General features: G+C 43.7%; 1 protein-coding gene across 2 annotated transcripts in view; it reads right to left on the reverse strand.

The window, feature by feature from the left end:
* Positions 1-274: 274 nt before the first annotated feature.
* Positions 275-26,059, reverse strand: part of LOC138289633 (alcohol dehydrogenase 1-like) — a 385,600-nt gene continuing 359,815 nt past the window's right edge. For both annotated transcript variants that reach the window (XM_069230190.1, XM_069230189.1), the window contains exon 9: positions 275-500. In XM_069230190.1, coding sequence (XP_069086291.1) covers positions 476-500 — 25 coding nt within the window. In that variant the 3' untranslated portion in view covers positions 275-475. The remainder of the gene's footprint in view (positions 501-26,059) is intronic.

Here is a 26,059-nt window from a genome sequence, read left to right on the forward strand (position 1 = left end):
TTCAGAAATTATCAAATTCACTTAAACGTGCAATGTGTGAAAAGCTTATCTCCAAAACAATGAACCTATTTATTGCATACTTACTGTTGTTTAAATGTTTTAAACCGTATTTTAAAAACTGACTTCATTTACACTCGCACTCTCTTATTTCCATGGTCATGAGGTAATGAAACATTAACATACTCTTATACTTTTATAGTACTTTTGGAAATCAGACCATGTGTACAACAAGCTAAAATAACAAGCCCTTCAAGAAAAGACACAAGACTGAATGTTTGATTTGTAAATTAAAATATCCACTATGTTTGTGAACATAATTTTCTTTATTGCATAATATTGTTTCAAATTTCTAGTAAGCGAGAGATAAGTGTAACTATCTTTACACTTGCCATGGTGAATGACAATGATTATATTCTTGAGGTGAGGAAATTTCCTTAGGCGCTGATGGATGCTGAGGTTCTCCATAGTGAGGATCTTAAAGCATAAGGACACAGCGAACACTGTAAAAATAAACATTCATCCCATTAGTTTTTTATTAAAGAACATTCTAGAAATGTTTACACTGACTTGGCAAACGGCATGAGCAGAATACGGGGATACATTTACTTATCAAACTCAAAAGTGACAGGTGCCTCACTCCAGATAGTGATGTCATCAATGACTGAGAGCCTTCCCCGGAAGTGACGTAGGTGTAGGTGGGGTCACGTGGGTTGTGACATCAGCTGAACACACGTTAGTCACATGTCGGGGTCCTTGCCATAGTGTCTGTGGCTATGGGATATGTAAAATTGTAGCCCTACCAGTGTGTGCATTGTTCCTCACTCTAAGAGGGCATTCCTGGCATTTTCAGATAGTCACAGCCCTGTGCCAGCTGTCTGGCTCATCAGAATACACAACCAACCTTCCCATTGCTGTCTAACCCAAAGGGGGCTGGTGAAATGTGGCTTTTAAAATAAAGAAGTGCCTTTCATTAGAACCAACTAGTTAATTTTGAAATGAAACCCTAAAACACAGATGTTTACTCCAAACTTCCCACAAGAATGGTCAAATGTGATTAGCAGATGTTAAAGTATAAAGTGACCACAAAGGTTTACATAATCAATGATTGATGCAGACAGAGACTGTTAAATGAAACCCTAACACAGATGCTTGCTCCAAAATTCCCACGAAAATGGTCAAATGTGATTAGTTGATGTCAAATTATAAAGTGGCAACCCAGTGTGACACAATCAATGGTTGAAGCAGTCTCAATGCTATGAAATGACACCCCAAAACACAAACACATATTTCTGTGCTCACCCCCTGCACAAATTGAGGCCTGTGCATAATCAGCATGAGCTAACAAGTATAACCCCTCTCAGAGATCATACACACAACCACATTCACAAGCCGCTATGAACTACTTATATGAAGTTTGCGGAGAGCAAGGCTACCCCCACCAATAAAGTTGGTTCCTAACTCGCTCACCATTGAAAATGGAGATTGCCTGTCAAGATATTGCAGTTGTCAGGATTTCAACTTTTGTCCCGTTCAAGTGACGGTAGCTCTTCACTTAGTGGGAGGAGTGGATTTTTTAAAGTTTCTTTTATTGATTTAAATGTTTTACCCAAAATAAAACCATAACAATTTCAAGACCTTAGGTTACATCCCCCATTGCTATTGTATATATACCAGTCATAACAATAACCAGTGCAGTTTTTAAAAGGGATCTATTTTAAAGCTCAATGACGCATTTCAGTTTTATAAGGGTTGCTTATACACTTACAGGCATGTGTTAAGGTCAGTTCATACTGTTTAATCCAGGCCGCCCCTAATCTTATCGACCTTTTCCAAAACAGCCCATGATATTGTATGTCATCCTATTGGTATTTGTTTTGTGCCGGTCGTTATGTTTGCTTCCTCACCTGATGACTTAATTGGGGCAGAGGTGGATTTGAAAATCATCTGTATACAGTGTTTAATTTGAGGAGGTGGTCCAGCTGGGACTCGTCAACAGGTATTTTTAGAGATCAGAACGTATTTTTTTCAAGAAACTTTGATACAGAGCAATAGCTAGAAAAACACAAAAGGGGGAACAAAGGAGGAGAGAAAGATGGGAAAACAGTGACACAAGGGATGAAAAAGAACCTGAAAGAGTGAAGTAAAGAGGAAGGGGGTGTCTGGTAGTGGATTAAAGATGCATGAGGTAAAACACAACTATAGTTTTTGTTTTCTGCACCCCCGACCTTCGACGCCGGCTGTGTGCTTCTAACAAAATTTGGGACAACTGTACTTTTTTAAACAAATTAACTATTGTGTCTGTAAATTTGGAATTAATTGTACCTCATAAAGGGAGATGATATGAGCAGGGGTATCTGATGTAAGTGTTAGGGTACTGGAACAAGTTGAGTACTTCGCGGGACAACGCTCAGTATGATTAGAGTTTGGAGTATTTATAAAACACCAGTCTTTACTACTTTCAGTTCCCACTTGATGCTGTTGATATTTATAACCTTAGGGTGGGTTAAGTCTAAAGGACGTACAACTGTAGGGATTTAGATTTCATCACCCACAGGTTTAACATTATTGATTTATTTGTTTTATAAAGCACTAACTCCACTCAAAGGAGTTTCAGAGCACTATACCAAAGAAAGGTGTTTGAACACCACGTAGAGTTCAACATATGGATTGACTGACAGCAAAGCATAACAGACTATTTCCTTTACAGCATTGGTATGAATTGGAGAGGTAGAGAGTATTGCAATATGTGGGAGGTATACAATAGAAAGGTCCAAGCAAATACATAATGGTTATGGAAAGCCAATAGCACTGGTTGCATATCAGCAAGACATAGCTAGATACGAATAGGGAAGGGCATTTAGTAGAGAACACGTTAATCCAACAAGCAGTAGAAAAGAGCAGTGTAGACAACAGAAGACAATGAATGAACTGTTAGACTATAGGAGGATGTTGATTGAGGAACTTTGGGTGCCGGGAGATATAGAATTTCTGAGAGATTGAAGAGAGTTGAATTTGAAAGATGAGGTTGAACAAAATTTCTGAACATTAAAACAAAGGTGAAGGCTTGAGGATGGTGACAGAAGCACAGAAAAGTACAAAAGAATGTATGGAAAATGTATAAGACAGTGAGAAATACAAAGGTGTCAGCAACATAGATTATAGATTCAGCATCATAAAGCAATAAGTATAGAAACAGTAGAGCCACAGACATAATGCATAATTTGTCATACAGCAGGTATTCTGATAGAGCAACATTAGACCTAATATGACAAGTTCAAGATTGGAAGGCTGCCAGACTGAGGGCACATACCCAGAAATGTATTGCGCCATCTGATCGTTAAAGCAGTTGTCCTTGTTAGTTTTGTGTGTTTATCTTGCATGTATTGTTTAAATAAATTGTGTCTAATTGGTCAAATGTTCCATGTGCTTCCTCTCCCCGTGACATATCTTCTGCTTGAGGTATGCCTCCATTGAACTCTTTGTGAGCAGCGAATGCTGTTCTTGCAATGTAAGCACTGACCTATGTGAATAGGAAGGGGTGCATGTGTCAACAGATTTATCTATGGTATGTGATGGTATTCACTGGTGTTGTGTGGTGTAGGAGTTGGATGCATGTGTCTTCCCTCTGCATCTTACAGTTGGTGGGCCATCAGTGTTCCTAAATGAGAAGCTGGAATTGTTTTATAATGTGATGAGATAGATGTATTGTTGGTTTGGGAGATGTAGTGCATGGTGGTTTGTAGTGGCTTATTGTGCTGTGCATTGCAGAGTGGTGTTGTGTTAGATGGCCTACACTGGCAAAGGGAAGTGCTATGTGATGCAGTTGATTAAATATACAGTATGCTTTAAGTTGTCACATGGTGAGGAAAATCTTGTTTACATTTTTTAATTTTCTTTCCGTAAAGCAGCATTGAGATTCACTATACATTTATGTGTGGTCCGGAGCACAAGGAGGCAAAAGAAATGGTACACTGCAAAAGTTATTAACAAACACCTTATGTTACATTTAGCAGATGGCATTGTTTGTAGCAACAGCAAGTTAGGGATAACAGAAAACAGAACAATTTATGAACTTGGAAGGAGGGCAGCAGATACAGCAGTGTACAATGACTTTGGTTATATGAAAGGGGCAAGGACAGGGTGGAGGAGGATATTGTGAGATGTGAAGGTGGCTCTACCCAGGACAGTCAGAAGCAATGCGAGTGCTGTGTGCAGTTCAGGCAGAATAAAAAATTATAATAGCAAAAAGTGTTGCAGCCTTGAATGGGGCAGTTGGAGAAACACCAGAGTATGGTGCAGAAAATAATGGTGCTGTGGGGTATGTTGTGATGCGGGGCGATGGAGCATGTCATGTATTGTGGTCTGATGGGATCTGGTATTGGTTGGTGTGGAATTTTTGTTGTGAGGAGCAAGGCAATGTTTGGTTATCTGGGTTTGTGTGATGCACGATGATGTGAAGTGGTGTAGGGTGATATATGAGGTTATGTAGTCTTTGATGTGGTTTACAGACAGTGTTAGAGCAAATATTAAATCAGGTTTGTCTGCTTTTTCTGCTGTAAAGTTATCTTACATAATGCAAACATGTATATGAGTAAGTTATTTTTTTCTTTTTGCTGTTCTCTTGTGCAGGCCATTGTGGACCACCGTGGGCTCTTCACCAACATCCTTGCTAAATATCCCAGCAGTGTCCATGATGCATGCATTTTTTGCCATTGCACTATCTATGAGTGGTTCCAGGATGGCCAATATGGCAACGGTCTACTCATTGATAAGGCACCATACCAATCATAACACACACACAACACACTAACCATCTAGGATGAACAAAACAAACACCAAACTAAATACACATGGGGAGGGGTACACAGATGTACAGGCAACAACACATATGCAACATGCCGCTGTTAGAAATGGGGTATTTGGTTGGCAGTAAGGAGAATCACCCTAAGTTAACACCTGCTCACCCACTTGGTAGCTTGGCACGAGCAGGCAGGCTTAACTTCAGAAGCAATGTGTAAACTATTTGTACCAACAGACACAGTAAATCAGTGAAGACACTACAAAATGACACAACACATGTTTAGAAAAATAGATAATATTTATCTAAACAAAACAAGACCAAAACGACAAAAATCTAACATACACAATTTAAGATATTATTTTTAAAAGAACAAGAGTCTTAATCCTTTAGAAAACAGTGAGAATGCTGTTAGCACAAAAATGTTCCTGGGTAGCATCAAAATAACACCGCACAGGCGAATGTGTGTTGGAAAAGGCCAGCGATGCATTGATCTCTCACTCGCAAGCAAGACCGTGCATCGTTCCTCCTCCAGTTGGGTTGCATGCGTCATTTCTTCTCTCCCACAAGAGAGCGATGTGTCGATCCGGATGGGCACCTCGGGTCCGGGCATGCTTTGTGTTGTTTTTCCGCACCCAGTGATGTTATGTTGAAAATCCGGTTGCACGGTATCACAGAACTGTGCTATGGATGGGAACTGGACAGAGCACCACTTGGCAAGGCAAGAATCTCAGCAGAGAGTCCAGGTGCTGGCAGGGAATGTCTTTGATGGCCCTGAGACTTCAACAACAGGAGGCCAGCTCAGTTCAAGCCCTTGGAGATTCTTTTCAAGCAGGAATGCTCAACAAAGTGCAGTCTTTGTCCCCTTTCACAGGCAGAAACAGCAACTGCAAAATAGCCCAACAAAGCACAGTCACATACCGGACAGCACTTCTCCTCAGCTCTTCTGCTTGGCAGAGGTTCCTCTTGATTCCACAAGTGATCTAATTTTCACAGGTTTTGTGGGCTCATATTATACACCTTTCTGCCTTTGTAGTAGGCCTACCTACTGCAAAGAGAAGTCTCTGTTGTTTTCAAGATCCAGGCCAGGCCCCAGACACACACCAGGGGGTTAGAGACTGCAATGTGTGAGGGCAGGCACAGCCCTTTCAGGTGTGAGTGACCACTCTTCCCCTCCCTCCTAACATAGATGGCTCATCAGGATATGCAGGCTACACCCTAGCTCACCTTGTGTCACTGTCTAGAGAGAGGTGCAAACAGCCCAACTGTCAATCTGACCCATACAGGGAATCCACAAACAAGCAGAGTCACAGAATGGTTTAAGCAAGAAACTGCCTACTTTCTAAAAGTGGCATTCTCAAACACACAATATAAAAACCAACCAACTTCACTAAAAGATGTATTTTTAAATTGTGAGTTCAGAGACCCCAAACTCCACATGTCTATCTGCTCCCAAAGGGAATCTACGCTTTAACAATATTTAAAGGCAGCCCCCATGTTAACTTATGAGAGAGCTAGGCCTTGCAACAGTGAAAACCGAATTTACCAGTATTTCACTGTTAGGACATGTAAACCCCATAAGTACATGTCCCACCTTTTATATGCCCTGCCCATGGGGCTACCTAGGGCCTAACTTAGGGGTGCCTTACATGTATAAAAAGGGAAGGTTTGGGCTTGGCAAGTGGGTACACTTGCCAAGTCAAATTAGCAGTTTAAAACTGCACACACAGCCACTGCAGTGGCAGGTCTGAGCTATGTTTACAGGGCTACATATGCGGGTGGCACAACCAGTGCTGCAGACCCACTAGTAGCATTTGATTTACAGGCCCTGGGCACCTCTAGTGTACTGTACTAGGGACTTACTAGTATATCAAATATGGCAATCATGGAAAGCCAATTACACATACATTTTACATAGGAGCACTTGCCCTTTAGCACTGGATAGCAGTGGTAGAGTGCCCATAGTAACAAAAACAGAAAAAAAAGAGCCCAGCACACACCAACAACCTGGGAAACAGAGCCAAAAAGCTATGGGAGACCACGCCAAGGATGCCAAATGTAACAGCCACATGACACTGCATGCATTGCACTTCACATACACATACACCCACATGTACATAACACAGCCACACTCTGACTGGCACATCACGTGTGGACAGGTGGAGCCGAGTACCTTTTGCATACAGAAGCTGCTCACAAACCACTACAAGTGTCCACAGGTTGACACCGAAATACAGATCACCAAACAAAGAATGGCCCAGACATGTCAATGGCATAGGACATGGCCATTTTAAGAAAGTCACACACAGGCACATTCCCACGTAAATCATGGTGGGCAAGCCTCTGGCAGAACCTAAATCAAATGCTATCTAAGTGGTGCCATAAACAACTACATACCATCAACACATACCTGACATACCTGTAGTGTACACATACACCTGTATGCTGCACACATACGAATACAAAATGACCTGCCATTAAAGTCCATGGGGCAGAATCATGAGAAATGGAGCAGCACCTACTCCAGTGCCACCTCACATGCGCCTTAGTGCCCCCTAACACCGCCATGTCTGTTCTGAATACCAGAAACGGTACACCATGGTGCAGAGTTTGTGAAAAAACTGAAACAATCATGGATGTCATAGTAGGACTCAGGAGGAGCATAGAGGATATACCTGACCTTATTAAGGGACCCATGTGAAAAATAGCTGTGCCCCCTCCTAAAGCCTGCACTGTGCATTTGTAGAAAGTGTCTGTCGGAAATCATGTATTGGAAGCGAGGAGATACTACTGCACCAAATTACATCATCCTACTAATGTGTGATAGACACCCTCATATACTTGATGGCTGCCACAAGCATCAACTGCCACAAAGGGTCACAAAGTGTCGCACTGCATGCGTAGTGCTACATGGTAACATGGACGGCACAGTCTGGCTTTGTAGGGCAACTGTGGTGTCTCAACATCTGACACCATTGTGGTTCAAAGAGGTGGTAGGTTCATTCTAACAATAGAACACTGCTTAAAATATGGACTACACAACACATATCCCTAAATTATAAACATCATTTTGGGATCAATATGAAAATTCCCAGGGCCTTGAGCCACTACCCAAGATTGTCATGTCCATCAACACAGTCCAATGAAACCATTTCACAAGAACTGGAACATACACTATACCATAAGCAAGTCTGAGTCACCACCCCAAATAAAACTAACAACTGCCATGATATGGTCTAAACCACTATCAAGCTGTACCAACACATCTTTTCTCTTTCCTTTGCAGCTGATCAAGGGTACGGCATACAGCCATGGCTTATGACTCTGTTTGCCAATCCCACAACGGTGGAAGAGCGGGCCTACAACGAAGGGCACAGAAGAACACGCAATGTGGTGGAGAGGACATTTGGGATCCTGAATTCAAGGTTCAGGTGCCTTTCCCTGACATGAGGAATCCTCTTGTATGCTCCACCACTCGTATGCAAAATCATACCAGCATGTGCAATCCTCCACAACATCTGTGTCAGAACAAATGTCCCCTAGGATGACCAGATTGATGTCCCCAATGAGGAGGAGGATGATGATGGAGCAGATTATTTGGACGGGGAACAACAGAACACTGCTGCAGGAGTTCACAGGAGACCACATTGTAGAGAACTTCTATATATAGTCACTGGACTAACAACATCACATTGTAAATAGCACAAATAAAATACTTTGCACCTGATTCTCCTTGGTCTTCTCATTCTCCACTACATATACCATTGGAATGTGACTCAAACCTCAGGGAGCAGGTAAGAAACACAAAGGTTACAAGTATGGTAGCAACATCGTTTGTGATGTAAGCGGGTCTACTGCCTCCATCTCACATATCGGTGACACGCAATTCATGGGCAAGTGACTCCTGAAGGCCTAGATCCATGCCCCACTACATATAATTTGCTGTCAAGTGGGCAAGGTGCTAATACCTAGCCCATTCACCACAACAACACCATGCCTAACAGGATGAATGCAAGGGAGGCACACATAAGATAGGGGCTGTCAACAAATGAATATTAAGTAATGTTGGAAATGAACACTGTCACAACTCACGGTGATTGCAGCTTTGCCTGCATGGTACATGTGTGACAAGGATGGAACATCATAGGTAACTGTGGACCTTCAGCAATTTTCCAGTGATTCTAACCAATGTCAGATGCTGAGCCTGCACAGTGTTCCCATGGTATCATGTCCTGGCACTGCCATTGGGCACAACCCTAACAAATGGTGGACTGTGCCCCATGTATGGCACACACACGTTGGTTGTGGAATGTGCAATGGGTTGCCAGACAAAATAAGCAGCTATGGGTGCAGAATCACTATCCAAACAAATAGCCCATTGTCAGCATCTAAGAATTTAATGGGACAATGCACTACCAAATAATAGTCTGGGTAGAATGCAGGCAAAGTGCGTTACACTCACTATGTGCATGAGCTGCACACTTGTCACACAAATCCACTGTCTTGACACATGCCTAGAGGAAATCCAGATAAACATGTGAAGACTCATATACTGATGTATATCCTCTGTAGCAATAGGTTTGCCAGTATCAACAATGCTTGACATGTATCAGCATGTTACCTAGTATGTTCTGTATAACAACATCACACAACACACAGCAATACACACCACTCACTGTCACTCAAATGACAGAACAAGTGCATGGTAGCAATAGTAACAATTTATACCATACATGTTTTGGGCTTCAACATCAAAATCAGGTGTGGGATGTGCTACTATCTCTAGCATTGTTCAATAATGTCAGAGACACAACATCAAACTGAGTGGAAGTAGGCCTAGCCATATATGTTGCATTTGGCTAATGAAAAGTACAGCACTGAGATGATGTCACACCTCAACATCATTCAGTCATGGTAAAATTTACCTAGGTTGTGGCATGCTGGAAGACATGCATACCCATGTTCAACGGAGGATGTGGATGGACAGCTTAGAGACACCCACAGATACTTACAAATACAACACAGGAGGACACCTGGAGACAACAAAAGTGAAGTGGCAGGTGTAATGTCATGTGTGCGTGGCACTCATTACATCTCACAAATACCACCAATGGAACCGTAACTATCAAGTAGCCAGTAGTGGGAGATGTGTACATCTACAAATAACACAAGTCATATGTTGCATCCTGTCCATGAATGACCAGACAATGTTTCTGTAGACGATGTATACAAAGTGCAAGCAGCCTAAAGAACAGGAGCAATGTAGGAAACAATACATACGTTACCAGTAATGCAGGAAAACATGGAGAAGGGACACACATAGACCAATACTGACTGTACAACACATCAATGTCTACATGTCAACATTTAAGATATGTACAGAGAGTGTAGCCAGGTCAGTGCATAACCCAGTCATGTTGGCCACTAGCATACCTTGGTATTTTCCCATCACATGCCACCATGACAGGAGGCAGTGACAGACAACACCATCTGTACCCTGGCATGTTCTCAATATTGAAGTGACAACAGATATACAACCCCTAAACAAGCTGCCCATGGAAACAACTAAGGACATCAAATAATGAGACATGTCCTACATGTGAAAGCACCCAGAGCTCTGCACATAACAGGGGAAGGCTTACATCAAGTACTGCTGAGGAAAATGTGATATCCTGGTCAGAATGAACAAAATTGTGCATGTGTCTGTCTGTTGGGGAGTTTGCATAGTTCTGCTTAGTTCTGATGAGTAGCAATCATAAAGAGTCTAAGTTCCCATTCAATAAACCCACACACCACTGCTCTGGCTACACTGACGTATGACATTGTCAGGGGCCTGATGGATGTGCACAGGGGGCTGATTAAACTGGAGCACCATTAACCTGCCCCTTCACATGCAACTATGGGTTTATGTTGCCTTACAAACTCATACAGTTGTGATGATGAGTAGGCTGGCATCTATGCCAGACTGCAACACCACTACATAGTGGTATGCCATTGTATGTGACAGTCATAACAAACATGATATTGACAAATGTAAGTGCCAAGTTGGAGGCCTGCAAACATATACCACATATCTCAGCACACATGCAACCTAGCACAAAAATAAGGGCATAGGTATCACAAGATCAGTGACTGAAAGAAATGACCTTCACATGTGTTCCGACGAACTGAAACATAGGTGGCACTCATGTGACTACACATGCATTTGTAAACTTCCAACATGTGTCAATGTAGGAAGATAGTAGTGGGATGTTTCACACCCCATGAACATTCCACTGTAATCATATGTTACAGAAATGACACTACACATGCCTTTACACACATACACATAGCATATACCATCCCTTCTCTAAAATATGTGTACATAACATCCCCTGCAACTAAGATGCATGGCGAACCAAATGGCACACGTGTAGCAGAGCAACATGAAGTAAAATCCAGCAACACACCACAGAGTGGACACACATGCGCACGCAAATTGCCAGGGGTAACGTAATGTCAATGTAGTCCTAGTCCACTGAATAATCTGAGTACAAATTGTCATGGTTGTCACATACTTTACCATGTGTTAGACATAGGCCATCATATATATTGTGTTGTAGGCATATGTACATTTGTATCTCAGACATAATAATGTAGTAAACCAACAAATTAGTATTCATACACATATGTACACACATAGCACACGTGCCTACATGTATGTGGACACAGTGTAGATACACATGCACATATGCAGAAGATAATATTAATCGCATGCAGCAAACTCATAGATAAACCTATGGTTTCGACATACCAATGTCCCCTTTCTGGCATTACTGGATAGTCATGAACATGTAGCCATACCACATAAACAACACTGAAGCACAGCCCATGTGACATGTTAAGTGAATCAGGGTGCACTCAAGGCCTACAAAGCAAAACTCCGAGCAATTCCGTGATGCGTCAAAAATAATTACGAAAATGCATTAAATCAACACTGCAATGTAAGTAAAATGACGCTGAGCCTTGAGCGGCAATCAGACGTTCACAGGCCTTTTGACGCACAATGGTGAAAAATCGACACATGACTATCATGCGTCAAAATTGTTCACGCATACGCATATACCATTCAATTCCCCTAAGCTAAAAGATGCCTATCCCCTAAACATCTATCGCAAGTTCACAGGCAATTTCACGCAAAAGGTGAAAAAAATCAATGCATGACTGTCATGTGTAAAGAAACAAAAGAAAGCAAGACTGAAAACGTGACGCACAGGCCCAGGAACTGATGAAACAGGACATCATGCCTGCAAACATGATACCCTGAGTTTACTTTCACTTTCACTTCACAGTCTTATTGTCTGTGACTGTGTGAGGGTGTGTGGAGCTGGTGCTGTAGACGTTTTGGAATGTTTGGAGTGGTTTGAGTGTTTATTGTGCTGTGTCCTGTAGGTGCTGTGTAATATTTGTCTTTAAACCTGTCTTTTGTATTGTACGTGTACTGTTTATGTCTCTGTATTGTGGGGTGTTTGTCTAGGATAGTATAGTTGATTGGTTAGTTGGGGTAGTAGTTTGGTATTTCTTTTTTTTGGGGGTGAACTGCATTTGTAGTCCAATGTGTCTGGGAAAGGGAGGATGGTGAAAATGTCAGCCGATGAGCTGGGGGTATTTATATGGCTGGTACAGCACTACTTTCTCATGATGCTGGAACTGGGTAGCCGCGTCATCCTAGGCTACACCACAGAGGCAAGAAGGCTGCAGTGGGGCAAGGTGCTTCACACCTAACAAGAGACTTTGGGACAGGAAGGAACTACCACCGCTGGGCAGACCTCATTACCAGGGAGCAAGATATCCTGGACCATCTGGGCAAAGAGATTGGTGTAACAATAGTTAAGTCTCGCATTTCCATAGAAAGTCCATATTTTTGCTTGTGCGTGGCAGTTGCAGATACAGTTGAGTGCTGCATGTAATGGTTGTGGATCTGGACATGTCACATGCTACCTGTATGAAGAGCCCCAGCGCCACCTTAGGCCTGCAATTCAATTGTATAATAATGAAGCTGATGCAGGGCAGATGTACCATTTTCCCTGCACAACACAACCATTTCAAAGTGTTGTGATGCATGCATAGGTCACCTAGGTATTGAGCAGCACCAAATGAGGCCTGTACCAGACATCATGTATGAAAGGGGGTCACAAAACCTGTTTGTGAGGCAAATGCATGAGCCACTGGGAAAAATGAAAAATACCCAAATTCCATATTTCCTGCACTCTGAATGGCTGCTGAGAGCAAGTGTGATATGGGGGCATATGAATGTATGTGATGGGGCCCCATGTCTTTAGCAGAAGTTGTGATGATCTGTTGCAACTCCTGCTGAGTACATCATTTACCTACACATAAATAGATGCAGTTGGACCCTACCTGCATCATGCTGTGCTTTCATTTTCATTAGGCACACACTGGGCAGCGGTAAGGGGTGGACTGAGGGCCACAAGGACTGCATTGATGCAACTGGTGCTGCGCCACTGTTGTTCCATTGGCCCCTTTGTGTTAATGGCCAAAGCCATTTGAGGGAGTGGGGCCATGCACTCGGTCCAGACTATTAGCACTTCCCTCTTCCTTTACATTGTGTTTCACATACACCCTATGCTATGTCTATTACCACACACACATATGTGTTGAGTCAGTTCCACTGGCCTGCTGCTTATCACTGACAGTATGGGGCTGCCCTGCATCTTCTCCATCACTGGAACATTACTCAGTAACCTGCATCAACAAATGCATCCTTGGACCACAGAGCAAGTGTGTTTGTGTTGAGGCATATGTCTATGCCCACGTTCTTATCCCTCCCTGGACAAATACTGGTATACCATGCCAACAATGTCTGGCCACACTATTGGCAATACATCTATCATTCAATCAGACAATGTGCAGGTAGATGCAACTATTTTCACAAGGGTAAACTCCCATAGCATTATTGATTGTGTGTGTGCCTTGTGATGGCACACACATATTACTAACTTCACAGAAGGATGTATTACAGCATTCCTCAACACTTTGGAATACACACACAACCACTTGGGCAATGAGGTAGATGTCTACAACATCTGGGAGAGGCTCAAATGCTATGTGTAAGAAATGGGGTATTTGGTTGGCAGTCCAAGCAAGGGCCCTCTCTCTAGTCAGGGTAAGTCACACACAATCCAAATTATCATGTGCCCACCCTCTGGTAGCTTGGCACTAAGCAGTCAGGCTTAACTTAGTAGGCAATTTGTAAAGTATTTGTGCACTACATCATGTGATAACACAGTATAAACACCACAAAAATACACCACACAGGTTTTGAAACATTTAGAATATTTATCTGAGTAGAATAAGGTCAAAACGATCAAGGTTTGCTAAGTACACATTGAGATATCACTTATGTAATGAAAAATAGAGTTGTTAGTTCTTAAAATGCAATGTGTCTCTTGCAAGCACAAAGTACCTGGTTTGCGTTGAAATCTTCCACAAGGGACCGCAGAGGAGGAGATGCGTAGAAAACTGTGAGGTGTTCGTTGGTTTCTCCAGACGCACACAGACGATGCGTCAATATTTTCCATGCAGAGAAATCCTGGGTGAGCGGAACGAAGTCACAGGAGCTGCGTCGATCCCATGGCAAGCACTTCTCAGCAGACCCAGAGGGCAGCAAGGCAGCAGGGCAACAGCAAGGTAGCAGTCCTTTTCAGCAAAGCAGTCAGGTGAGTCCTTTGGGCAGCCAGGGAGTTTCTCTTGGCAGGTTGCAGGTTCTGGTTCAGAGTTTCTTCCCCAGTTGTATCTTGTCCAGAAGTGTCTGAGTTGCTTAATACCACCTTGTAAATACAGTGCAGGTCACTGCGCCACCGGAGTGTCACGAAAAGTGGTGCTCCGGTGGCTTTAGGGGCTCATAAATATGCCACTAGGTATTTTGGGGTAATGTAGGTGCCCCAAGTGCCACCTGAGTGTCACTTTTGGTGAGGCTCAGGTGGTGCAATGCCCTGCCCCATATGTACAAGGTGGCATGAAGCCACTTTTTATGCTTTGGTGCCACCTTCTATATATGGCTCCTTCACAGCCAGCAATTAGCATGGAAGGTGTATGCAACGGGTGTTGCTGTGGGCGTACCACAGCAACACCCACTGCGTTTTGACACTGCCTCAGATTTTGGGCTATTTATTTCCCGGATGCTGGGAAAATATGTGACACCATCCTAGGGGTGAGTTTAGCATGGCAAAATCTAGGAGTAATGCTTACATTTCTACTTGTTTTTTTTGTTTTTTCTATATGTGCTGCATTCTGCTGCACACAGAGTAGGAGTAAATTGCAATTTAAGTTTGTTTTTTGTGAAGGAAGATGTTCCTTCCTGCACAAAAACATTCTCCCCCACTATGGTGCAAAGGTGGCTGCATTGGCACACAACATCTAATTTCCACTTGCACAGGGGGGTACACAGGGGTGCGATGTATATGGGCATCCCTGCGTTTTGAACATGACGGTGTGTGATACTGGCTAATTTTGCACAGCCGCACGCACCATAATATTCTGTTTGATCTAGTCCTCTATCTTGTCAGATGGTGAGATTGCAGCCACTTGTACAGCTGCACACATGATGTTTACATACATGCACAATGTGCTGTATTTATTTTATTTTGTGGCCATTCCCATATGATGCATATTTTTGTGTGTGTGTTGTTGTGGGTTCACCCTGTATGGGTTGTGATCCACAGGTTGCAAGGTTTAGAGCAGATTTTCTTACATTTGGCATGGCTCAGGGCTGCTGCAAGATGTGTTGCAGTACACTGCAGCTGTTTAGCTACGCAGCAAAGTGCCATATTTACTTGGATACAGTACAGCCCTCCCATTCCCTCTGCGCCTGCATAGATTTGCTCTCCCTGAACCAACACAGGCATTGTTGAAGCAAGATGACGGGGTGCCTGCCTTGAAGTGATGATTTGTGCGTTCCTTCCTGCACATGTACAAGCTATTTCTGCTGAGATAGCATTTCAATGTGCTGCAAAATGCAGCACACATGAGTAAAGGCAATGCGACAAAGAGGAAGGGAAGCATTTTGGCAAGAGACACCACCCTAACACCACCCTTGGGGTGGTACTGAGTTCTGTCCTAGTTTCTGATGTCTACATTGTGTTGGTACAGGGGCTTTGACTATATGCAATGGGTGTTTGCTCATAGCAACACTATTTGCACATCCCTACAAGGCAATGTGATCCATATTTACATGGTGGAGTATAGCCATAGTGAGTGGCCTATGTTAACATTGTGTATATGTTGGAGTGCATAGCACAACTAAAGTGCCAGTACATGTGTGGCTTGGGTGGGGATAGTGCGCCTTGATTCAGGGTCTATGTGTCCCGATGCAACCCTTTAGCATGCATTGAGTTTGTCCTATTTGCCTCCCCCTTCTGCCATTAGTGGAGTTCCAGATATTTCCTCCTGCAACTTACCCTGCATTTGTGGTGGTTCCTGGTAATCCGCGCTGTACGGACCTGTGATTCCTGTGACCAGCTCCTCCGGGATAACCGCTGCAACCATCTCCTCCAGCTCTTCCAGGTCATCCTGTGGTGCGGGACTTCCACCTCCAGTCTGCAGTGCTGCCTTACGGTTCCTGGTGAGTTTCTCCTTAGCCCTGCACTGGCAATCATGTCAGTGCTTCTTGACCTCAGTGACAGTCCTCTTCACCTCTGTGAAGCTGTTGATTTTGTCCACTACTGCCTGTCATATTGCGTCTCTCCTACCGACTGGCAATTTGGAGGTGACGAAGAGCTGGTGTTGGTGCTCCGTCACCTCTCTGACTAGGATGTCATGCTCCTCCTCGCTAAAGTGACACTTGCACTTTCTCTTCTCCTTCTTTCTGGGACTTTTCTGGACCCTCCTGGCTGGTACTTGGGTGGCTGGGGTCTCCACTAGGTCTCTCCTGGCCTGATCATTCTATCTTTCTTGCAATTGCACTCTTTCCTGCTTGTACATTTTGTTTTGACACTACTGCGATGTGAAAATTGAGCTCACCCTTTTGCAACATGTTTACATGCTGCAAAATGGTCTAGTGCCCCTTTTTCGGCATTAGTGTCATTTTTCCTTACTGCATGTCGCACATGTTAGCATCTTTTTGTTCACGCTAACCATTCCTTAGCGCCATCCTATGTCAGTTTATAAATATGGCGCACAGATAGCGCTAAGGAACGACTATGCCCTTTTTTAAATAAATATTCTGAACTTTAATCATCCTGAACGTTCAAACCGATTGTATCTAGGGTCCCCCAAAGCACTCAACGTGGTCCAGCACTCTAACACTTACATGCGACCCCCCCTGCTCATATCATCTCCCTTTATGAGGTACAATTAAGTCCGAAATTTATAGACACAATAGGTAATTCGTTTTTTTTCTAAAGTGCAGGGGTCCCAAATTTGGTTAGGAGCACATAGCTCAAAAGTTGGGGTGCAGAAAACTAAGACTGTAGTTGTGATTTCACCTCATGCATCTTTAATCCCCTACCTGCATCTTTACTTCACACTTGCAGGCTCTTTTTCATCCCTTGTGTCACTGTTTTCCCATCTTTCTCTTCCTCCTTCATTGCCCCTTTTGTGTTTTTCGCTCTCTTGCTCTGCATCAAAGTTTCTTGAAAAAAGAAGTTCTGGTCGCTAAAAATACCTGTCCATGAACCCCAGCTGTACCACCTATCCAAGTTAAGCACAAAATACTGATGACTTTCAAATCCACCTCTGCCCCAAGTAAGTCATCAGGTGAGAAAGCAAACATAACAACCAGCAGAAAACATATCCACCAATATGGTGACATTCAATATTATGGGCTGTCCTGGCCAAGGTCAAAAAGATTAGGGGTGGCCTGGGTTAAACAGTATGAACTGACCTGAACACATGCCTGTAAGTGTATAAGCAACCCTTACGAAATGGAAATGCGTCATTGAGCTTTAAAATAGATCCCTTTAAAAAAGTGCACTGGTTATCTTTACGAATGGTATATATACAAGGTCTTGAAATTGCTATGGTTTTCTTTTGTGCAAAAGTTTTAAATCAATAAAAGAAACTTAAATAAATGCACTTCTTCTACTAAATGAATAGCTACCATCTCTTGAATAGGACAAAGGTTGAAATCCTGACAACTGGCAATATCTTGACAGGTAATCGGCATTTTGAATGCTGAGCATCTTCAAATAAGTAGCTCAAAGCGGCTCGTGAATGTGGTTGTGTGCATTATCCCTGACGGTTTTTTATACTTGTTACCAAATACCAATTATGCACAGACCTCAATATGTGTTTGTGTTTTGGGGTTTGATTTCATGGCACTGGGGCTGCTTCAACCATTGATTGTGTCACCTTGGGTTGCCACTTTATACTTTGACATCTGCTAATCACATTTGACCATTCTCGTGGGAAGTTTGGAGTAAGCATCTGAGTTAGGGTTTTGTTTGACAGCCTCTGTCTCCTTCAACTACAGATTGTGTAAACCTTTGTGGTTACTGTTATGTTGTTATTTAAGTTATTGTAAACCAGTGTACTTGTGTGAGCCTGTCTCCATTCGGATTCCGGAATGGAGATTCGAAGTTTGTTGTGTGGCAGATGGGGTCGGAGTAGAGACATGCAGCACGCATGGCAGACTCGGCAAACCTTTGTAATTCAATACTGAAATAAAAGCTTTTGAACAAAGTACAAAGACTCCAACTTTACAGTCACTTCATACTTTGGCATCTGCTAATCACAGTCTCTGTGTGCTTCAAAATTGTGTATATGTAAGTCTTTGTGGTCACTTTATACTTTAACATCTGCTAATCACATTTGACCATTCTCGTGGTAGGTTTGGAGCAAGCATCTGTGTTTTAGGGTTTCATTTCAAAATTTGACTAGTTGGTTCTAATGAAAGACACTTAGGGGGTGATTCTAACTCTGGCGGGCGGCGGAGGCCGCCCGCCAGAGTTAGAATCACCCCCTCCAGAATACCGCACCGCAGTCGTAAGACCGCTGCGGTGATTCTGGGTTTTCCACTGGCCGCCCGCCAGCCCAGTGGAAAACAACCTTCCCACGAGGACGCCGGCTCTGAATGGAGCCGGCGGAGTGGAAAGGTGCGACGGGTGCAGTTGCACCCGTCGCGAATTTCAGTGTCTGCTGAGCAGACACTGAAATTCTTTGTGGGGCCCTCTTACGCCCAGGACAACAGGATGGCGGTATGGGGTGTCAGAATCCCCATGGCGGCGCAGCGAGCTGCGCCGCCATGGAGGATTCTTTTGGGCAGCGGAAAACCGGCGGGAGATCGCCGGTTTTCCACTTCTGACCGCGGCCAAACCGCCGCGGTCAGAATGCCCTGCGGGGCACCGCCAGCCTGTTGGCGGTGCTCCCGCCAACCCTGGCCCCGAATGACCCCCTTAATTTTTTTAAAAGCCACATTTGACCAGCCCGGCTTTGGGTTAGACAGCAATAGGGAGGTTGGCTGTGTATTCCCATAGACCCTTGTTCTGATGAGCCAGACAGTTGGCACAGGCTTGTGGCTGTCTGAACGTGCCCAGGCATGCCTCTTAAACTCAGAAACACTGCGCACACCAGTAGGGTTACAGTTTTACATATCCCATAGCCCTAGCCACTATGGCAAAGACCCTGACACGTGACTAATACATGTTCAGCTGATGTCACAGCCCACGTGATCCCATCTACACCTATGTCAGTTCTGGGGTGGGCTCTCAGTCATTGATGATGTCACTACCAGGGGTGGGGCACCTGTCACCTTTGAGTTTGAAGAGTAAAGGTATCCGGGTATTCTACTAGCATAAAAAAATAATTAATTTGTTGTAGAGGTCCAGTCTGTCATGAATTAACATTCTACTACTGACAGTATCCTATCATGAATTTGTGGGAGCGGTTGAGATTTTAGAAGTGCCTATGTGGCCAGAGCATTTAAGTTCCAGTTCTTACACTTCCGACCAGACAATTTCTGGCTCATTGAAAACTACTGTGCTCCATACTAGATTTAGTGGACAGATATGTAGCTAAGTAAGACAAAGAGACCTGATCACTCCTATGGGATTCAATATTTATTGCAAACTTATTGATTTATATTTTATTCTTTCTAAAAAGATAATCACTTGAAGAGACCATTTAAAGCTTTTCCCAATTAAGGTTTTATTATATCCGATAGTATGTTCACTGAAAAAATAATGCTGTGCATATACCAATGAATTTATATATTGTAACCAGATACCATTGTTTGACTTTAACTCAAATATGATCAATTAGTGTAACTGGAGATAAACGCAATTAGGAATTTTTTGCAGGGTAATCAGCTCTTTCTTCTTTCCTGGTGGGGGCATCAATGCAGATTGGAGAGTACTCCGGGTGAGATTCCGGCCTGTCTGCATTATACATTGAAGTTGCATCACTTAATTCTGGAGCAAGATAAGATATTCATGCTGCGATGTATTATTGCTACAAGACAAAGTTAGATTAAAAGCACCAAGAAGCTTTACAGTTGTGACACTGGACATTGATTTGTACTTGAAAGATTGAATGCTCAGAGCGTTTCTGTATCTTCAGGTTAGTACCCCCAGTTTTTCTGGGAGATGGTATTCGTTTGGGGTTGCTAGGTTGCCAACCCTTGTACTGGAGCACCACCTGATGTTTATTCCCCACCTCTTTTTCTACAATGGTTTCCCAAATATATTGGTGAGCGCCATATCATTGCCTGGGATACCTGGAAGGAGTGTATAGCAACTGTTAAATCTCCAACCTTCCAGACTTAACATAGACCTGTATTGGCATGTGGCTGGCACCTATAATGACGTAGTTGTCTGCCATGCTTTAGTTTCTTTTCACATACTTCAAATACCTAGTTACACATTTAAATACAGCCTGGTAGATGGATAACAGTCGACTCGCCCATCTGTCCTCTATCATCAGAATAGTTAGAATTAAATTCATACGAATTGTTTGATGTTAAAACCCTGGTGGTGATGGTTGATCACAAACTGCCTTTAAAGCATCAAATGAATTGAGTGGTGGCATGTGCAACTACACAAAGGAAACAGTAAGACAAGATTGGTTGACCTTCAGGTAATTTTATATCACTGTCATAATTAATTGAATACCATCTACATGCTTAATGAAAATGATAGTATCTCTTTAAGTGCTTATATCATTATAAGCCAACACAGAGGGGTATGATGCCTATTCTTAATTAGGAGCATCCCAATGATGAAGCATGACACAATTGGTGGCCGAGGATTCTGCTGACGTATTTTACAATTTCAAGAAAAAGAATGTGATAAGGTGCAGAATTGACATGCAGGCTTTGATACAAAAACAAATGCTTAAATGAAAAAAATTGTAGTAGCTAACAATAGTTTCTCGATCTAGGCCTGAATAGTTGAAGCAACATTGTTTTATAAGCTGACATGACTGAATAATGTAAGCTAACACAAAATGTTCATTTCCTGACCTTCCCAAGGACATGCGTTTTATAATGAATAATAGTTGCAATAAAGGTTTTAATTTGATTTTGCAAATACTTTTTTTTACACAAAGATCACTGTTAACTAATGAATACAGATTTGGAGACATATTTACAAGCGGCTTGGACCGCCCGTGCGTCACCTTTTTTGATGCACCAAAGTTGCAGGCTGCAGACCCATATCTACAAGGCCAGGCAAAGCCACTCTGCATGGCCTTGTAGATATGGAGTAAGACAATGCAGCGGCAAGTCGCATTACTTTGCGTCAAAGAGGCGCTCCGTGGATTGTGGTGGGTGTTCCCATGCAACACCCATGGATTCTGACGCATTTCCAGATTTACAAGGATTTGTATACCTGGGAATACTTCAAAAGCCTATGCTTCGCAGGGAAGGTGTAAGAAAGGTGCAACAAGGATAAATACCTTTATTTCTCCTCATTTGTTTCTTTTTCTACACATAGAAAGAGGAAAACGCTTCTCATGATTGTTTTTGTGCAAAAAGTTGCCTCTTCCTGCACAAAAATGATCATCCCCGGAACACAGACACACTTGCACCATAGTGCAAGGGTGTCTGCATTGGCCCATGGCAGCCCTTGTGGGCCAGTGCAGGGAAAAGGATAGGAATGCGCTGCATCATGTATATACAGTGCATTCCTGCCCTTTTCTTTTGATGCAGGGCAGCGCAGCAAGAGGACTTGTGGCGCTGCCCTGCATCAAAAGATTGTAAATATGCCCCTTGTTCTTTTGTGAGATAATTAAGAAGTTCACACATGAAGATGCAGCATTTTCAAAAGATAAAATAATGTATTAGGACAAAGTGTAAGAGAAAGAAAATTGTATTGCTTAAGAGATTGTTTCATTCAACACTGCTGCTTAAGTTCATTGTGTTCCTGATGAGAAGACGAGGAGTGATACTGTTCTCATGAGAGCATTGAAAGATGATTTGTTGGATGAAGCAAGAAGAAACAACAAACTGCAACATTCAACATATGTGTTGTCTATACAGTGTGTGTTCCTAGAGTAGGTTACCACTTTTTCCCCACAGACACTTTATCCACATTCATGACTTTCCACCCCTCACTATCTCATTTGCCATTTGCGTGAGAATCTACTGAGTTTCTTGAACCTCTCTTCATGAGAAGTTCTGCATCGATTGATTATTGAATTACTGAACTGATTTTTGAAGCTGAAGTTTATGCTTATACTCTCTCTCTTGAATCAGGACTCTTTAAGGGTGTCTAACTGACCTTTCCATTCTCATTCCTAAAGTAGGGATTATTTTCTTTAAATAACATGCTTAATGCATTTGTTATGATTTACTAATTACTTCTTCTTTTAATAGCTGATACTGACAAATTTATATGCTGATTGATTTTTCTGCACCTCCGAAATCTTTGGACTTGTCCAGTCTGAAAGGCCCTGGGGGTTGCAGGGCCAGCCCTGATTCATTTTATTTTATCACAGCGCCAGTGACTTTGGTGCCAGTGATCATGTTTCGACCCCTCTATGCGCTCCTGTGTCACTGCTTTTGCCGCTTCCAGCACCATCATCGAGCCATCACTGTGCCTGGTCTGCTCGTGGAGGCTGGCAGTCCTAGACGTACAGTAGGGCGGTCGGACTGGTGGCAGTACTGGTTGTGGTGGTGTTGCATGAAACATGCTGCATGCTGCATGAGGGGACTGGCTGGTCTGCTTCGTCATGGCCTCACAAACAGATGGTATACCTGGTAGCTTTACCTTTGACCGGGTTAAAATTCCCAGCCCCCTGCTTGGACCATCAAGAGGAGTAGTGGAGCTGCTGTAAGGGAGCTGTTTTCTGGAGCCATGGAGGACTGCATGAGCTCTGAGCTTCGTATTTTGAGACCACTATTACTTTTATTACTACTACTATCTTGTCATCTTGCAGTGGTCCTGTAGAATGAGTTACTTAACTTTGGTAATGATTTATCTAGTAGAGACATATTCTAATTGCAGATTACTTACCTTGGTATTTCCCCAGGTGTCAGAATGGATCCGGAGATTTTTCTTCGAGCAATACCCTTGCGTGCCGACAGGAGGCATCGGTCGACTCTGATTCCGTCATTGGCATCGTGGTCGCCGTGATGATGGCGGGGTCGTATATAGGCACTACCTTGGCACAGTGACGTCAGTTTCTTTTCACGACTTTCCATGCCAGAGAGCAGAGCCATGAAGGCTCTGAGAATAGTGCACCAAAACTAGGGTCCTGAAAGAGTAATCCCTCTCCCTAGACATCATTTCGCAAGCGGGGAGCATGGGTGGGTCGGAAAAGAATCTGCAACTAGAATATGTCACTACCCGATCAATAGTTACCAAAGGTAAGTAACTTGTTCATCTGATAGAGACTTCTAGTTTCAGATTCCTTACCTTAGAATGGATACCCCAGCAATACCATCCTCGGTGCTGGGATGAAAACCAAGATCATAATAGAAAGTCCTTCAGGGCCAAACAACCAAAGTAGCCGTCTCTGCAAACCTGACTGTCCAGGCAGTAATGCTTTGTAAACATGTGCAGAGATGCCCACGTTGCTCTCTGACAGATATCCAGGACAAGAACCCCACGTGCTAACGGTGTGGTAATAGCAGTTGCTCTGGTGGAGTGAGTGCGCAAGCCCTCAGGGGGTTGCTTTTTAGCCAAATCATAGCACATTTTAATGCAAAGAAGCACCCCATGTGAGATGGTACACTTCTGCACTGCTTTCCCTTTCTTCGCACTCACATATCCAACAAAGAGTTGATCATCCACCTGCAACTCTTTGGTACGATTGAGGTAGAACACCAATGCTCTTTTTGGATCTAGACAGTAGAGTCTCTCCTCTTTATGAGAAGGATGTGGGGGTGCGTAAAAAGTAGGCAAAGTGATGGATTGGCCTACTTGAAAGGGTGTGACCACTTTGGGAAGAAAGGAGGCCCTCGTACGGGCCACAGCCTTGTCAAGGAAACCAGACAAGAATGGGGTTTAGAAGAAAGAGCCTGAAGCTCACTCACCCTGCGAGCAGAGATGATGGCAACAAGAAATGCAGTTTTAAGGGTAAGGAGCTGCAAAGGACAGTTGTATAATGGCTCAAAGGGAGCACACATCAAACAAGTAAGAACAAGATTAAGGTCCCACTGAGGCATGATAAATGGAGTGGGAGGAAACAAATGGGTAAAATCCTTCAGGAATCTACCCACAAGAGGAGGCTTAAAAAGAGAAGGTTGGCCCAGCAACCTTAGAAAGGCTGAGATAGCCGACAAGTAACCTTTAAGAGTGCCCAATGCAGAAAAGATAGGATTAACAGAAGAACCTCAGAGAGAGGAGCAGAGAGGGGATCAAGAGACTTGTTTGTACACCATGACACAAACTAATAACAAAAACAGCCAGATACCTTTTTGGTGGAGGGGCGCCTGGGCTGCCAAGATAACCTCAAAGACTTCAGGTGGAAGGTCAAAACCCACCAACTGTCGCTGCTCAATCTCCATGCATGAATGCTAAGATTGGACAGGGTCAGATGGATAACCCTCCCCTGTTGCTGCGACAGAAGATCCTCCTAAAGAGGCAGTCTGACTGGAGGATCAGTGGCCATGCTCAATAGTTCTGGATACTATACTCTCGGTGCCCAGTCCGCAGCCACAAGGATTACTTGGGGCCAGCCATTCTTTATCTTCTTCAGAACTCTAGACAGAAGTGGTATTGGTGGGAAGGTGTAAGGGAGGCCTGAGTTCCACTCGAGAATAAAAGCGTCACCCAGCTAGTCCTGCCATGGAAACTCCAATGTGCAAAACAGCTGACATTGCGCATTCTCTGCGGAGGCGAACAGATCTAATCAAGGCTCTCCCAATTTGTGAAAGAGACCTTGTGCCACCTCGAATGGGGACGCCGTGCGTGCTCGACTATGCATCGATGGCTGAGTTTGTCTGCTCTGGCGTTCAGAGAGCCCACCAGGTGCTGTGCCACCAGGGATATGTCCTGATGTGCCAGACATGTCCAGAGGTGCAGAGCCTTTTGACAAAGTGTCCAGAACCCTACTCTGCCCTGTTTCTTCCAGTACTACATGAAGGTAGTGTTGTTCGTGAACACCTACACTACTTTCCCTTTGAGAGAGGGAAGGAATGCTTTCAATGCAAGCCTAATCCTCCGGAGCTCCAGAAGGTTGATGTGGAGCACAGTCTCTGCCGGAGACCAGAGGCCTTTGATCTCTACCTCTCCAATGTGGCCGCCCCATCCCAGGAATGACACGTCTGTCACTACTGTCAGATCTGGCTGGGAAAGGGAGAAGGATAGGCCGTTGACCCAATCCTGATTCGAAAGCCACCACTGCAGATCTTTTGCAGTCCCCTCTGAGATCTGGACCATGTTGGAAAGATTCCCCTGATGCTACGCCCACTGGAACTTCAAGTCCAACTGCAGAGCCCACATATGCCATCGGGCATGTGTCACTAGCAGAATGCAGGAGGCCATGAGGCTCAGCAGCCTTAGAGCGTTGTCACCAAAATCCAGGATAGTGGCTGAAACATGTAATCATAGCCTGAATATCCTTGACTTGCTTTTCAGGAGGAAAGGCCCAAAACCACACTGTGTCCAGATGAAAGGGAGCTTTTGAGAGGGAGTCAGGTGTGACTTTGGCATGGTTATGGTGAACCCCAGCATGTGCAAGAGGTTCACCGTAGTCTGAAGGTGGGAGATGACTTTCTGGGGCGTGTCCGCCTTCAACAGCCAGTCCTCGAGGTAGGAGGAAGACTTAAACCTCTAACCTGCGCAGATGAGCTACAACCACAGCCACTTTCGTGAACACCCA

Source organism: Pleurodeles waltl, chromosome 1_1, assembly GCF_031143425.1.
Source record: "Pleurodeles waltl isolate 20211129_DDA chromosome 1_1, aPleWal1.hap1.20221129, whole genome shotgun sequence".
Classification (NCBI taxonomy): domain Eukaryota; kingdom Metazoa; phylum Chordata; class Amphibia; order Caudata; family Salamandridae; genus Pleurodeles; species Pleurodeles waltl.